General features: G+C 42.0%; 2 protein-coding genes across 3 annotated transcripts in view; one reads left to right on the top strand and one right to left on the bottom strand.

Annotated features, from left to right (window-relative positions):
* FBXO34 (F-box protein 34) overlaps nt 1–3,722 on the top strand; it is a 93,724-nt gene extending 90,002 nt beyond the window's left edge. Inside the window, exon 5 of the transcript XR_012329970.1 lies at nt 1,714–3,722. The gene's annotated coding sequence lies outside the window, so the exon portion shown is untranslated. The remainder of the gene's footprint in view (nt 1–1,713) is intronic.
* The window catches only part of ATG14 (autophagy related 14), a 37,876-nt gene continuing 25,583 nt past the window's right edge, over nt 3,160–15,452 (bottom strand). For both annotated transcript variants that reach the window (XM_004328634.4, XM_019923760.3), the window contains exons 7-10: nt 13,010–13,127; nt 11,596–11,686; nt 11,431–11,516; nt 3,160–6,107 (exon numbers count right to left, since the gene is read on the bottom strand). In XM_004328634.4, the coding sequence (XP_004328682.1) occupies nt 5,801–6,107; nt 11,431–11,516; nt 11,596–11,686; nt 13,010–13,127 (602 nt within the window). In that variant the 3' untranslated portion in view covers nt 3,160–5,800. The remainder of the gene's footprint in view (nt 6,108–11,430; nt 11,517–11,595; nt 11,687–13,009; nt 13,128–15,452) is intronic.

Below are 15,452 nucleotides of genomic sequence, written 5' to 3'. Positions count from 1 at the left end.
TTCTTCTAAGCAGAGATGGTGCTTTGGCTGCCCTGGCATCTAAGCTGGGACCTCCTGCATGATCTTATCCTTTTCCAAGGCCAGGAGTCTCGCTTTCAGGCTTCCAGTGTGTGTTCTGCAGAGGCTCTTTATTGTGTACCTTCTCAACAGGAAACTGCTGACACACCCAAAAAGAGTGAATTCAAAGAGGGTTTATCACAAGTGTGTAGATACAGGGGCAAGCCTTTCCCAATTTTTGTGGCCCAGGGCAAGAATACAAATGAACCCTCCTGCAGCCCCTCTGCCCTCTTAATATTTTTCATACTTATTAGATGAAATAATGTTTTTGTATATCTTGAGTTACATTCTATTATAAAAATACATTTTACCTATTTCTTTTTACCTTTTTAATGAGACTACCAGAAAGTTTAAAATCAGATGTGTGGGCTACATTAAATATTACATTGGACAGCACTGCTATAGGTCAATGCTTTTATTTTTTTTTAAGACATGGCAAGCAGAGGTTCTCCAGAGAGCTCTCCAGAGAAAGGGCATTTATTTATTTCAAAATATTTATTTACTTATATTTTGGCTGCGTTGGGTCTTAGTTGCAGCCCACGTGGGCTCTGTAGGTGCGGCATGTGGGCTCAGTAGTTGTGGTGCGCAGGCTTAGTTGCCCCATGCCATGTGGGATCTTAGTTCCCTGACCAGGGATTGAACCCATGTCCCCTGCACTGGAAGGCGGATTCTTAACCCCTGGACCACCAGGGAAGTCCTGGTCAGTGCTTTTAAAATGTTAATGTACATACGTATTATTGAAATGATTCTGATTCTGATGGCACCCAAGACCTTCATTTCTCACAAGCTCCCAGGTGATGCTGCAGGTCCTAGGATCACACCGTGAGCAGTAGCAACTCCAGAGAAATTAGGTGCTAAAGATCTTGGGCGTAGTATATCAGAGACCTCTGCGGGAGCTCTCCAGCTCTTAGCAGGCTTTTTCTCAAAGGCCATCAATGCAGTAGAACTCCCAACTTAAGCCAGTACCAATGCCCCTGAGCCAGAAAATAGGGGCACCAGCCTGTGGGTGGGTGCTAGACGTGGTCTTTACTACTTTGAAGGCAACTATTACGCTGCTGACACAGAAGATATGCCCCGTTTCTATCATTCATTAATCAACTTTGGATTGGGAGGTGTGTCCCTGCCATCTACTATTTCCAAACCACTTGCCACTTTCTTACCGAAATCTAGAGCCACCTACTTGCTTATGCTAGTAAGTTAGAAATGTCTTCCTGATAATGTTTTAAATTTAGGGAAATAAGTTGCTGAGGGTAGGAGAGCCCGTTCTTCAAAATCCAGGTGTCTTCTGAAGTCATACAGTAAATGCCAGAAAACCACGCCCAAAAGGGGAGATGATGAACAAGCTGATATGCACCTGGAGGTTATTAATGCCTTCATGATGCTGAGCTGCTTCCACTCCACTGACTCCAGCCCACTTTTCAACACTTACCTAGTGCTGGCAGATTCCTCCTGCCTATTTCTCACTTTTTTAAAGGGACCATTTGAATTCTCCATCAGATTTTCTCCCCACCAGACTATCCCTCACTCCTTCCCAGAAAAAGCACAACAAAGAAGTCACTGATGTGGCTCTTGCTGTTTTACCATCCCTTTTCTTCTAGAAAAGACTGTCCCACTGGTGGTTTTTTGTTTTGTTTATTTTGTTTTGTTTTTAAAAAGGGACTTCCCTGGTGGTCCAGTGGTAAAGAATCCACCTTACAACGCAGGGGATGGGGGTTTGATCCCTGGTTGGGGAACTAAGATCCCACATGCCGCGGTGCAACTAAGCTGCGTGCCACAACTGAGCTCTCGCACCTCAACTGGAGCCCGCGTGCTGCCAACTACAGAGCCCAGGCGCCCTGGAGCCTGTGCGCCACAACTAGAGAAGAGATTAAAAAACCTGCACGCCACAACCAGAGAGAAGCCCGCGCAACACAACGAAGGATCCCGCATACGGCAACTGAGACCCCACGCAGCCAAAGATAATAAATAAATAATAAATAAATCTTAAAAAAAAAAAGAAATCCACTTCACCTATGTAAAACTCTTAAGCAGATGGTGAACCCTTTTTCCAGGGTATTTTCTCACCAGATCCTTGGAATGGGGTGCTAGTGGTGGCTTTCTCTCACTGAGTGTTTCATAGCTGGGATTCAGATAACTTGCCCAAAAGCCAGTTTCAAATTTCCTGGTACATTTTGTTGAAGCAATTTTCAAATCACCTCCCGACCACTAAGGACAAAGTTATCCTTAGTTCTTTCCATCTGCTCCAACCTGATTCCTGCATCGATCATGAAGTAACTTTTGAGGGCTGGGAATCTATGGGTACACACATAGATGGGAGCGTGTTTTTAACTGTTACCCAGGGAGGTCGAAGGACTAACACTGAAGCACATGCCCTATTCAGGAACCCTTTCATTTCCTTGCCTGTTCTGCTGCTGCTGGCTGGCCTTCTCCTGCAGGTAAAGGAGTACGATGACCATGGCAACAGTTCCTTGGTACTTCTCTGAGTTGGTCTTGCTGTTCCACAGTAATCACTCTTGGTATCCCTCATCCACCTTGCAGGTGGCCCCTCTCCATAATAATCTAACCTGAAAGGTACAGATTATCCATCTGGGAGAGACTACACAGTTATTAAAACAAAACAAAACACAGAAGGGAGGGATTCTCCAAAAATACTCTGTTCTCTCAGCTTGACAGATCCCCTCTAACACTGCCCTTTATCTCATCCTGAAGAAAGCCTAGGTAAATTCCATATGGGCAACCTAGAAGGCCCCATCTCTCCCTCCCTCCCTCCGTAAGGGGCTGTTGCAATACACCAGAAGTCACTGCCAGAGACTTGCATCAAATGATGGCTACAGGAGAAAAATGCATCTTTAGAGAAAGATGTAACTGGTAAGCGACCGATTTTCGAGCTTACTTAAGATGGACCATTATTGTTAATACTACTGTAATTTAAAAAAAGTATTAACAGGTATTTTCCATTACCTGGCAAAAAATTCTTAAAAAAAAAAATTATCCTCTAATTTGTATAGAATACTCCAGAGTTAGATCTCATTCTTGCTACCCTCAATGTATTCAGTAGAAATGAATAATCAGAGCTTGAAAAAGACATACATATTTGCAAAGTACTGTTAAAAGATTTATTGCAATAATACAATAATAGTTTAGAAAACATTTGTATGACTCAAACTGGTTTGGAAGTCGCAGAGCAGTGGGGAAATCCCTGCAACATGACGCCCCAAGGAGATTCTTTAACAGCATGCCACCAAATGTTCTTCCCCAAATTATCAATACACGACTCCTTAAATGAATCCTGTCCACTCCCCAATGTTGACACTGTTTTTCCCCTTAACTTACAGATGTGCAAAACTTTCCTTAGTTATACTCCATTACAAAAAAAGTCTTTAACAGACCATTTTAAGCAGCCTATCTGGTGCCTGTGAGTCTTTTTAGTATTATCTTGTTTCAACAAATCGTCTTATGATGGAAAACATGACCAAGTTCTATGGCTTGTTGTTTAAAAAAAAAAAATACCAGCTTCAATTTTTTAAAAAGCTGTTTACATATGGTTCTGGCACCTACATGAAAGATTTTAATGAGCAGCAAAGACAGTAGAAAAAACAGTGGTTGAAATGTATATTTAAGAATATTTACAGGGTGGATCCAGTGCAAAATAATGAAAACCAAAATATCCCAGCAGTGTAAGCCAGTATGTTGGTGTTCAAAACCATTAAAGGTTTGATCATTTAACCCTAAGTAAAGTGCCTGCAGTTGATATTAACAACAAAACATACCCCACCAATCCCTACATTTCCCATATCCTTGTAAGTTTTGTTGAATTACTCTGGTTTGCGATCTCATGGTTTCGTCAGAGGAATACTTGAGACAAATCATGACTGTTGTGCATCTTTCAGCTGAAGTCATTCCCTGCACCCAAGCCCCGAATCCCAGTGTTCCAACTCTTAAGACTAAGCTCTCCTTTCTGAGGGTTTGAGTGCCTAGACAACTCTTATGGGATTTTAAGTTCATTTGGTATTTGTTAAAGTCTACCACAGCCTCTCTCTATGAACTACACTACAGACCTGGATGGGACAATGCAACCCAGCAATCATGAAGCCCAGCACTTAAAACAGATACTGGCTGTATAAGAACCCACAAGGAGAAAATCCTGCTTCCTCCCTAAGTGGAAAATTTACAGTCAGGAAACTTGGGACTCCTGGATAGGAATAAACACCCTTCTGCAATTCTATCCCAAACTCTACCCAAACACTAAATATACCAACAGCAAGAGCTATATATAGCACCTCGGATTTGGAGGCAAAGTATCAACTATAATAATTATGAGAAAAGAAGCTATAGGGCAGGGCAAACCTCCAAGTGATTTATGAGGTACTATCATGCTAATCACACTAACAAGATATGGTAATAATGCCTGTTAGGAATTTTTCATGGGGTTTCACTTTGTAGTTGTTACATAGATTTCTTTTTGCAGTTATTAAAAATAAAAATCTACTTACATATTTGTACATAATGCCTCTCTACAGTTTTCTTACAAGATTGTCACTAAGAGAATGACAAGACACATTAGCTGAAAAGGATCTCTTGGTGAGGGAAAATTCTTTCCATCAGGGCTTTTCCAGGATACAGAAGAGCGGTATTAGCTGTAATGCTGTGCTCTGCATTTCAGAGCAAAGGTAGTGTCTTTAGAGCAACAAAGACCTCTAGGAAATAAACAAGCAGGGTGGTTTTCCGTAGAAAAACCTGCCACTTACTAAATCCCTTAGAAAGAAACCAGACACCAGAAAAATGACCATAGGCCACTTCAGTGGCTTTTAACCTGCGCCCAGGCAGGAATTTAGCTTCCATAAGGGAACAACCTTAGTCACTTATTTTTCACTCACAGAAAATAAGTTCAATTTCAAAATGCACATAGTGTGGATGGTAGGAATTCAATAATCTAGGTACGAATGAACTTAATTCCCCTCAAAATCCAAGGAAATAGTTTTTAAATCTCTAGGACATTACTGCAGCCAGGATTTCTTCCCTTCATGGATGTGGGTCCTACAGAAAAAAAGACCTTAGTTTCTTTGCTCTGTGGGGAGAAAGAAAACAGTAATGTCCAACAGGCCACAAGAGAGCGGCACAAGGGAAATCATTTTTTAAACTACCTCTCCCCCACCAAAAGAAACCCCTACCCTTTGAAAAGAAGACAAAAATCCTTGACCTAAAAACCAAGCGTGACCAAATTATAAAGAAAACAAATGTTTCAAACTGCCTGCTTGTTCTCTGTACAAAAAATAATGGCATAAAAACAAACTCATAGTAAACAGTTTTTATCTTTCAAATCCTAACCTTCAGGAATCACTTCCTTGTGATTCAACCTCTGAAGCAAAGTGTTTAGGAACAGTCTTAGCATCACAGGGATCGCCATGGCAGCTGCGTCTGTGGGACCAATGGCCTGTGCTTGGAAGGGGTTCTGTGTGTTTCTGCCTCAAAAGAACTGGCCATGCACACAGGGCCTTCCTCCACCGGCGCTGGTCTGGGAGAAGGGCCTGTGACCCCTCTGTTCTGTTAATTATCATAAGCATGTCAGTCACCACCACGGCCCAATCGACAAAGAGAAATGCTCGTCTCCCTGTTTTAAAAAAACCCAACAGCTTAACCTCTTTCTGTTCCAGGCACTATCTTAGCTAAACACATAACGTTTACTAGGGCGTGGAAGAAGAGCTTTCTCCAGGCCCATCTGGTGTGTCTCAGTTCCTGCTCGTTAACGGTGTCCAGTGTAAGCTTTAAACCAGGAGGTGACGGAGGCCGCAGCAGAGGAGATCATCCCACCGGCACTGCTGCTCGCAATGGGCGGGGACGCCTGGGTGCTCTGGCTCTCGGAGACTTCCACGGGCTGGGAAGGAATGTCACAGAACCGGGGGCTGGGCAGGTTCTCCCAGTCGGTGCCCAGGTCGGTTTCCTCGTCACTTACGTGCTCGTCTCCACTCTCGTCTGATTCTCCAGCAACTCCGGGATCCACAAACTCCATGGACTCCTCCAGATCTGCTCGCACTTCAAAGGGTCCCGACCTGTGCGCAGATAGGGAGGGCCCCTTTAAGACAAGCACCCCTCTTGCAACATAAGACCCGATGGGACATGGCAGGCCCAGAGCCGTCACCACACCCACGGCTGGTCTAGAATGGAGCTTTTCTTTACCTAAATAATAATGGCCATCCAAGTAATGAAAAAAACACCACACCACACTTTCCCTCAACTCAACCTACTTGGGAAGACCCTGGATGGAAAAAACCCATCCGCTGAGACTAGGCATGCTGGTCCAACATACGATTTCCTGTTTCAAGCCCCCACAGTATCCATGCATGCCAATGGGAGAATTCGGACAAAAACAGTCACCTGCACACACAGGCACATCAGTGAACAGTAAAACTGTACAGGTGTTCTCTGCCTCATGGAAGCCCCCAGTTAGTAAACTCTTACGCTCACAGGGGCTAAATGATAGGGTTGTATGCATGCTAGCAAAGCTTCCTTGGATTAGTGCCCGCATTTTAAGGTATCATTACGTAATTTTCTAGGGACACATTTACAGCATTGAATGAGAGACAACTATTTAGAACATATTCATCTGGAATAGTGCATATTTCTGCACTATATTTCAGGAGAAAACTATTTTTATTTCCCAAAGGTCCCTAATGACATCATCACCTCCAAGTCAGGCCTCATCCCCTGTGACCACCCCTCAGTGCCACTGTGGAACCCTTTTGAGCAAACTCCACACAGCCCCTGCTGCTCTTCCGTGCCCCCTTTCTAGCTCCTGCCTCAGGGGAGCCAGGCTGCATTTCCTTTGGGTGGGCAGTCACCCCACCTACTGCCCCTCCAGGGGGGTTCCCTGCAGCCAGCTACAGGGTGGGACCACATCACTCCAGCAGCCTCCCCGCTGTTGTCCCCAAGATAAGGACATGATGCCTTGGTTCACTTAAGAGTTTCACTGACAGTTACTTTGGGGAAAATGACAGACATTAGCAAAAACAAGAGACATGAGAAATAACTTAGAATTGTACAGCCTGTCATTTTAGTCTATGGTCCAAACTTCTCTGCAGCCTTTATGATGATAAAAGCCTAGCGCTGGCCTCCAGTGCACCTCACCAGACCTGTACCTTCTGACTCACTTTTCCCAGTGTCAAGCAACCTTCATTCTTCCAAGACAAACCCTGCTTCCCAGCTAAAACACAGCAATAGCATATAGCCAGCATTTCTGTTCCAGGCACTGGAGTCCCCGTTGGCCTCTCAGATGTCTGAGCCAACCAGTCTCAAAACACAAGCCAGCGGGGGTTCTTCCCCTCCTCCCTCACGCTCCCGCCCGCTATGACCAAATAAGCCCCCTTTCCACCCTGTGTCCCCCCAGCTCAGGCCCTCACTGCACCCCCTCCTCCTCCTCGCCGGGGTCCCACCTCCTCCGGTCAGCCTCCCTCCACCCCCTCAGCTTGCTGAGAGCTGCCTCCACCCCTCTCCTCATGGCAGCTGCCTACCAAAACACGGTCACAATGTAAGTGCCTTAGCTGGGCTCCCTCTTTTCCTGAACACAAAGCTCTTGGATTCTGTTCTGTTCAGCTTCACTGTCCAGGGGACCTCAGCATCTACTGCCAGGTTTCATCTCCCAAACCCCCAGGCTCCCTCATAGACCCAGGTCAGCTCTCCACTGCAGTCACTTCCTTGCTGCCAGCCCAAGAAGCACAGCCTGTTTTCTGTTCCTATTTAATGCTGCCAGATCTCCTCTTGGGATCCTTCTCGGCATGGGACTGCCATCACCTCCAGGCCCTCTCTTTAAGGGTTTTCCCAGGAAACAGGCAGGAGTGATACACGGGGGGAAATGACACTCCCTCCAGGCAGAGCTCCCTGCCAGAAGCCACGGGGACTCCAGTTCTCTGCTTGGAACTGCATAGGGCAGAGTCCAGCTGGCCTGGAGAAGGTGCCCTAATGAAAAAACTATAGGGAGGGAGGGAGGGAAGCACAAGAGGGAGGGGATATGGGGATATATATATATATATATATATATATATATATATATATATATATATATGTATAGCTGATTCACTTTGTTATAAAGCAGAAACTACCACACCATTGTCAAACAATTGTACTCCAATAAAGACGTTAAAAAAAAAAGAAAGAAAAGAAAAAACTAGTAAATGATTCCCAAAGTGGCCAGTCTGAACAATTTTAGTTCCAACGAGTAACCTACATTTGTGAGGGCCTGTGAGAGCAGAAGACGTTTCTCCACTCAGCCTCTGTCCTGTCACTTCTAGCTTAGAGATCTATTATCTGCCCAGCATACCCCAAGCCACACACACACCCCACACAAAATTAACTAGCAAAAGAATTAAGTCTTTTCACTTAATGGCTTTGGGAATAAAGATTTTCAAATCATTCCTTCAGTTTTCAGTTTAGCTGAATAATTGATATCTTTTTATTCAGGACCCTGAAGCCAAGAGTACTCATTTTTTCATGATGCTGTAGGGGGTTATTCTCATCGATTAAGGCAACAAAATGTTCTTTTGGCTTTTAGGAAGTCTCTTTTGCAAAATATTTCAAAAATATTATATGATAGAATATACAACCTCAAGAGTGAACCCTACTGTAAACTATAAACTTTGGATAAAAATGATGTGTTAAGGGCTTCCCTGGTGGCGCAGTGGTTGAGAGTCCGCCTGCCGATGCAGGGGACATGGGTTCGTGCCCCGGTCCGGGAGGATCCCACATGCTGCGGAGCGGCTGGGCTGCGGAGCGGCTGGATTTGAAAGATTTTAAGTAGCCTAGACTTTAATCCATTGTCTATTATAAAGGTTGCAAAACATACCTGTTGCTTGTCTTTTGTTTATGGTATCTTTTACCAGAGACATTTTGTTTTGACACAGTAAAATGTGTAACTCCTTTCCTTTCTGGTTTTTGGGTTTTGTAGCTTGCTTGGGAATTCCCTCCCCACCCTGTGATTATAAAAATCGTCTTTCCTCCTAGTTATTTTACAGGTTTTATTAAAAAATAAAGTAATAAGGTCTTTCATATCATCTGGAATTTATTTTTACATATGGAATGCAGTATGATTCCAACTTTTCCCCACATAAATACCCAACTGGCCCACCACCACTGAGCTGCTATTATCCGATTCAACATGCCACCCTATCATCTATTATATTCCTACATACATAAGGGCCTGTTTTTGGCCTCTTTATTTTCTTCCTCTAACTGCTCCACCTATTTGCATGCTAACAGCAGATAATAAAGGTTTTAATTACCTTTATACTATGTTTTAAAAGGGGCCAAGCCCATCCCTTATTATTCTTTTTCAAAATTTCCTTTCAGACTGTGCTTCTAGTTGAACTCTGGAATCAGCTTAACAAAGTTCCATGAAATATCTGTTGAAATTCTGATCAGGTTTCCTTTTGGGCAGAAGTGGCATTTTTACCACACTGAGGCTTCCCATCCTAGAAAATCCTAAGGGTCTTCGCGGCATCGGGCTTACTTTCATTCAGTGCCATACCTCATACAGTGCCTAACAGACATTCAGGAAATACATGTTGAATAATTTTTTTTTAAAGTTTCATATTTTCTTTATAAAGGTTTACAAATATTTTGTAAGGATTATTCTTATATAATTTATATTTTTTGTTGCTACAATAAAAGGGACCTTTTTTCCATTACATTTTCTAACTAGTTGTTGGCATATAAGAAAGCAATTGGTCTCTCTGTACGTTGAGCTTGTATCTAGGCACCATACTGAACTATCATTTCTAAGAGTTTCTTAGTTCTCTTGGATAACCAGTTCAATAATCACACCATCTACCAATCTCACCTTCTTTCCAATATAAACACACCTTACTTCTTTGTAAAAATCTTTTGCCTTGGCTAGGCCTCCACAGCAATGTTAACACAGCAGTGATAGTAGGCATTCTTGGTTTTTCCTGACTGTAAATATCAATGTAAGTAACATGTCATTAAGTATAGTAGTTTTTGCTGTAGGTTTGTAGTAAGTATCCTTTATTAATAACCTATTTTTAATTTGCTAATTGTTTTCCTTTAATTATTAATGGGAACTGAATTTTATTCATTGCTTTTCTCCCATCTGTCAGGTTGATCTTATGCAGGTAAAGCAGCTGGCACAGTGTCAATAAATATTGGCTCAATAAATATTAGCTGTTATTATTAAGGATAAATTTCCTAACGTGGAATGCTTTACAAATAATGTATAGAGAGGATGGCAAGCAAACTCACAGGAATCAACCACTAAAAACGGGATGGATTTCTAACAGGTTTCTGAGGCTTATAAACTAATGAATGGGATTTGGGGTGAGGAGAATGAACTCCCTCTAAAATGGCACGAAATTCTAGGTGTATGTGCAGTTTCCTGGAGAGATTTCACAGCTTTTCCCAGAGGGGTCTGTGTCCCAGAAAAGTTAACTATGGTTTTAAATGGGGGGGTGTTGAGGAAGAGAAGAAACACAAAACAAGGTTAAGGGCAGATTACCAAGATTAAGGGCAGATTACCAAGGATAAATTCACTGCAACATGGAGGGGGTCTCCCCTTGAGCCACGGTTCCAGTGTCAAAGAAAATGAATGATGGGGAAGGGAGTCCCCAAAGAACTTCCCCACCTTTTGTTTTTCTTTCTTCTCTTTCAAAAGTTCAAATACATTAACCAAGTCGTATCTGCAGAAATGTATAGAGAGACTGCTCAGAGCAAGGGAAAGAGATAAGCACCCAGAGAATGGGTCTTGTTTGGTCCCAAAGATAAGCCTCATCTTGTCATGCTTTTAAGGGCCGAGAGACTAAAAAGATCCCATAGACCAGTCCTGGTTGGTCTTTTTTGTTACTTACTCCTGTTTTTAAGATAATGGATTTCAAACTAGTTCATCTCATAAACTTCTCATACCCTTTGTCTCCAACAAATGGTGGCCAGATGGACTCAGTGACAAAAAGAAAATTGTGAAGAATTGTTATGATGGGAAGGAATGAACAGGCACAAAAGGAAATGCACAAGAATCAGGAGAGACACTAGGCAGAGCTAAGGAAGAATCAGATGTGGATTCAAAGTAACAGATTTTGGTCTTCAGGGACAGCACGAGAAGTCCCTACTCCAGGAATATAAGGGTTCTTCTATTCTGTTTTAGGTGTTAAAAATGTTTGATACTAATTTCCTCTGAGAAATGATTACGTAAGGACCATAAGGGATCAAATATGACTTTGTTTCCTTCCATACAGGACTGTGTTATCTTTGTCCCTTCTGGAGAGTTTGGGGCTTGGGATCAGGCCCCTGTTCTATGCCCACACATACAGCAACTCTACTTAAAAGTCGTCATAACACCACCACTTAGAGAAAAGTAACAAACACCCTTCTTACCTGCCTAGGTGTTCAGCGTTCGGACTGACCAAGTACATTAGATTCCTGAGAGTATGCAGTGGTTGTAATTGATCTAAATTTACATGCTAGAAAAAGAAAAAAACTGATTAATATTTTCAACCATGTAACAAATTAAAAATTAGCTCACAGCATTATTTTCCATACCTGAGAAAAGCACAGGTAAAGAATATTTGTATTTAGTTTCTTCACTGCTCGAGTAAATTTCTGTTTGCTGAGGTTTTCTCCACAAAATTCACTGTAAGATAATGTACGATTTGTAAAGTTGTGATTTTTGAAGAAATTCTATGTTAAAATGTTCATTTTGAAGAGTATGCTTTACACTACAGTTCAGTACAAAACATACCCCATGTCCTTTGCTCTTAATAAATTGCACTTAACAGAAACTCTTCTAAGGATGAACTACCGCTCTCATAGCAATTTCACCACATCCATAAAATTACAAACGCACATATCTTTTGACCAAGCAATCCTACTTCTGAAAACTCACTCTACACAAATGCTTGCACACTAATAAAGCAACGAATGTACAGATTATTCCTTGAAGTATAAATTGGGGACAGAGCAGACCAGTATGATCTTGGTACATCTGTACAAACGAAAACTTTGCTACTCTCCACGTTAGGCAGAGTGACAGCTGAAAGCCAACGATGGCCCTATAAGGCGCCACAGAATCTACAGCCTCCTGTCCCTGCTGCCTCGTTCTCTCACCCCGGGCTCTGCACCTGCCCTTCTCCTTGCCCAGGGATCCCTGTGGCCTGCTCCCAGCCTCCCCCAGGTTGACATGTGATTCCACACCTACCCAGTCAGACGTGGTAAACCCTTCCTTGCCCTCACAGGCCCGCTCTTTCACCTGCTCTAATGGTCGCCCGAGCACTCATCACCACCTGACGTACTGTTCGTTTATCACGTGTCTCTCCGTTAAAGTTAAGTGTCAGAAGGGCAGAGGTTACGTTTTCATCACCACTGTACCCCCTCAGTGCCTAGAACAGTGCCTAGCACATAGCAGGTGCTCAACAAATCTTCGTAAATAAATAACAAATTTAAAAAGCAAGGTGCAAAACACCTTAGTTTAGCATGATACCTTTTGTGTTTAAAGGGGGGTGGTGGTAGTGGTAATAACACATATTAATATTTACTTGAAATGCAAGGATAACTGGAGGGAGACAGGAAGGTCTTCGTAGGAACTGGGTGGACTATAAACCTTTACAATTTAAAAAAACTTTAAACCACGTGTTTTTCATTAAAAAAAAAAATCGAAGTGTTACAATTTATCCAGTTCTTACACATAAGCATGCCCTCTGAATATCCTGGTTTTCCCTTAAATTATCTTTTCACATGGGAGAATTCCATGGTCTTTTCAAAGACGTCATGTTTAATTGTAAGATAATGACACAAATTTGCACACTGGCTTATGAAATCAATCTCAATATTTCATGGTCAGACCTTTTCTCTCTTGATAATACTTAAATTCTTGTTTTTGTTTTAATTAGAATAAAGAACACAATAGGAACATAAGAGAGCCATGATAAAGATGACATCACCGTCTTCAATTACTTGCCTGTTGCACAGCTTTTTGGGAAGATTTACGTCGAGTATATGAGACAAAATGTTGACCAGCTGAGTCGCATAGCACAACGCAGCGCTAATCGTGTAAGCAGGGTTATTATGCTCCATATCTAAAGTATAAAAACAAAAGCCTAATCAATACAGTATGGTACTGGCACAAAAACAGAAAGATAGATCAATGGAACAGGAATAGAAAGCCCAGAGATAAACCCACGTGCACATGGTCACCTTATCTTTGATAAAGGAGGCAGGAATGTACAGTGGAGAAAGGACAGCCTCTTCAATAAGTGGTGCTGGGAAAACTGGACAGGTACATGTAAAAGTATGAGATTAGATCACTCCCTAACACCATACACAAAAATAAGGTCAAAATGGATTAAAGACCTAAATGTAAGGCCAGAAACTATCAAACTCTTAGAGGAAAGCATAGGCAGAACACTCTATGACATAAATCACAGCCAGATCCTTTTTGACCCACCTCCTAGAGAAATGGAAATAAAAATAAACAAATGGGACCTAATGAAACTTAAAAGCTTTTGCGCAGCAAAGGAAACCATAAAGAAGACCAAAAGACAACCCTCAGAATGGGAGAAAATATTTGCAAATGAAGCAACTGACAAAGGAGTAATCTCCAAAATTTATAAGCAGCTCAATAACAAACAAACAACCCGATCCAAAAATGGGCAGAAGACTTAAATAGACATTTCTCCAAAGAAGATATACAGATTGCCAACAAACATATGAAAGGATGCTCAACATCACTAATCATTAGAGAAACGCAAATCAAAACTACAATGAGATATCACCTCACACCAGTCAGAATGGCCATCATCTAAAAATCTAGAAACAATAAATGCTGGAGTGGGTGTGGAGAAAATGGAACACTCTTGCACTGCTGGTGGGAATGTGAATTGGTACAGCCACTATGGAGAACAGTATGGAGGTTCCTTCAAAAACTACAAATAGAACTATCATATGACCCAGCAATCCCACTACTGGGCATATACCCTGAGAAAACCATAATTCAAAAAGAGTCATGTACCAAAATGTTCACTGCAGCTCTATTTACAATAGCCCGGAGATGGAAACAACCTAAGTGTCCATCATCAGATGAATGGATAAAGAAGATGTGGCACATATACAGAATGGAATATTACTCAGCCATAAAAAGAAACGAAATTGAGCTATGTGTAATGAGGTGGATAGACCTAGAGTCTGTCATACAGAGTGAAGTAAGTCAGAAAGAGAGAGACAAATACCTTATGCTAACACATATATATGGAATTTAAGAAAAAAAATGTCATGAAGGACCTAGGGGTAAGACAGGAATAAAGACACAGACCTACTAGAAAATGGACTTGAGGATATGGGGAGGGGGAAGGGTAAGCTGTGACAAAGCGAGAGAGTGGCATGGACATATATACACTACCAAACGTAAGGTAGATAGCTAGTGGGAAGCAGCCGCATAGCACAGGGAGATCAGCTCGGTGCTTTGTGACCACCTAGAGGGGTGGGATAGGGAGGGTGGGAGGGAGGGAGACGCAAGAGGGAAGAGATATGGGAACATATGTATATGTATAACTGAATCACTTTGTTATAAAGCAGAAACTAACACACCATTGTAAACCAATTATACTCCAATAAAGATGTAAAAAACAAAAAACAAGAGCCATACACAGCTTTAATTTCAACAAAAATATTAATGAACCTGGATTTTGTGATTTGTGGTTTTGTCAATACATTATTGATGGCTATGCTTTGCTCTTTAGTAATAAAAGGTCCATGGCCAGACATTAGTATTTCATTGTTTATGATTTTTGTTGAGTGGAATGTAAGCTAAGCAAATGGGCCTAAATGGAGCCAGCACAAACGAAACTGATGTCTGAGCTGCTTGGACCTGATAATGTATTATTTATCCAAACAATTAATGCCCAACTTAAATGTCACCTCCTCAGAGAGGCCTCCCCTGACTACCCTATGGAGAAATAGTTCCTTCCTCTGTAGCCCCATCCCTGAAGGTGCTGGTTCTGTCGTCCATAGCCCATACTCAGTGTATGATGCCTTTGATCATTACTTGCTTCCCTTCCTCTCCACAGAAAGGCAAAGGGCTACACTTGTCTTGGTGACATCACCTTTGTAGCACCTGCACTGTGCATGACAGAAAGCACATACTCACTAAATACTTGCTGGATGACTACATGAATAATCTTTCTCCACCAAAGAGAAGCTACTGAAGTTGTAAAGGGTTTTTCTACTGGGGTATTTCAATCTCCATTTAGGACTGATAAAAAAAAGTTCTTTACAAAGTTCGAAACTTATAAAAATGGGACCCAACAGGCTAAATACACTTCTTTAAATAGATCTTTTTATATAAATAAAACAATATTGACCCCAAAAAGGTGAAATGTCTAAAAAAAATACATGTTTTCAGTCCA

The sequence above is a fragment of the Tursiops truncatus genome, chromosome 2, assembly GCF_011762595.2.
Source record: "Tursiops truncatus isolate mTurTru1 chromosome 2, mTurTru1.mat.Y, whole genome shotgun sequence".
Taxonomy (NCBI): Eukaryota; Metazoa; Chordata; class Mammalia; order Artiodactyla; family Delphinidae; genus Tursiops; species Tursiops truncatus.
Note: the sequence above shows the minus strand (reverse complement) of the source record. Positions and strands in the feature narration are given on the sequence as shown.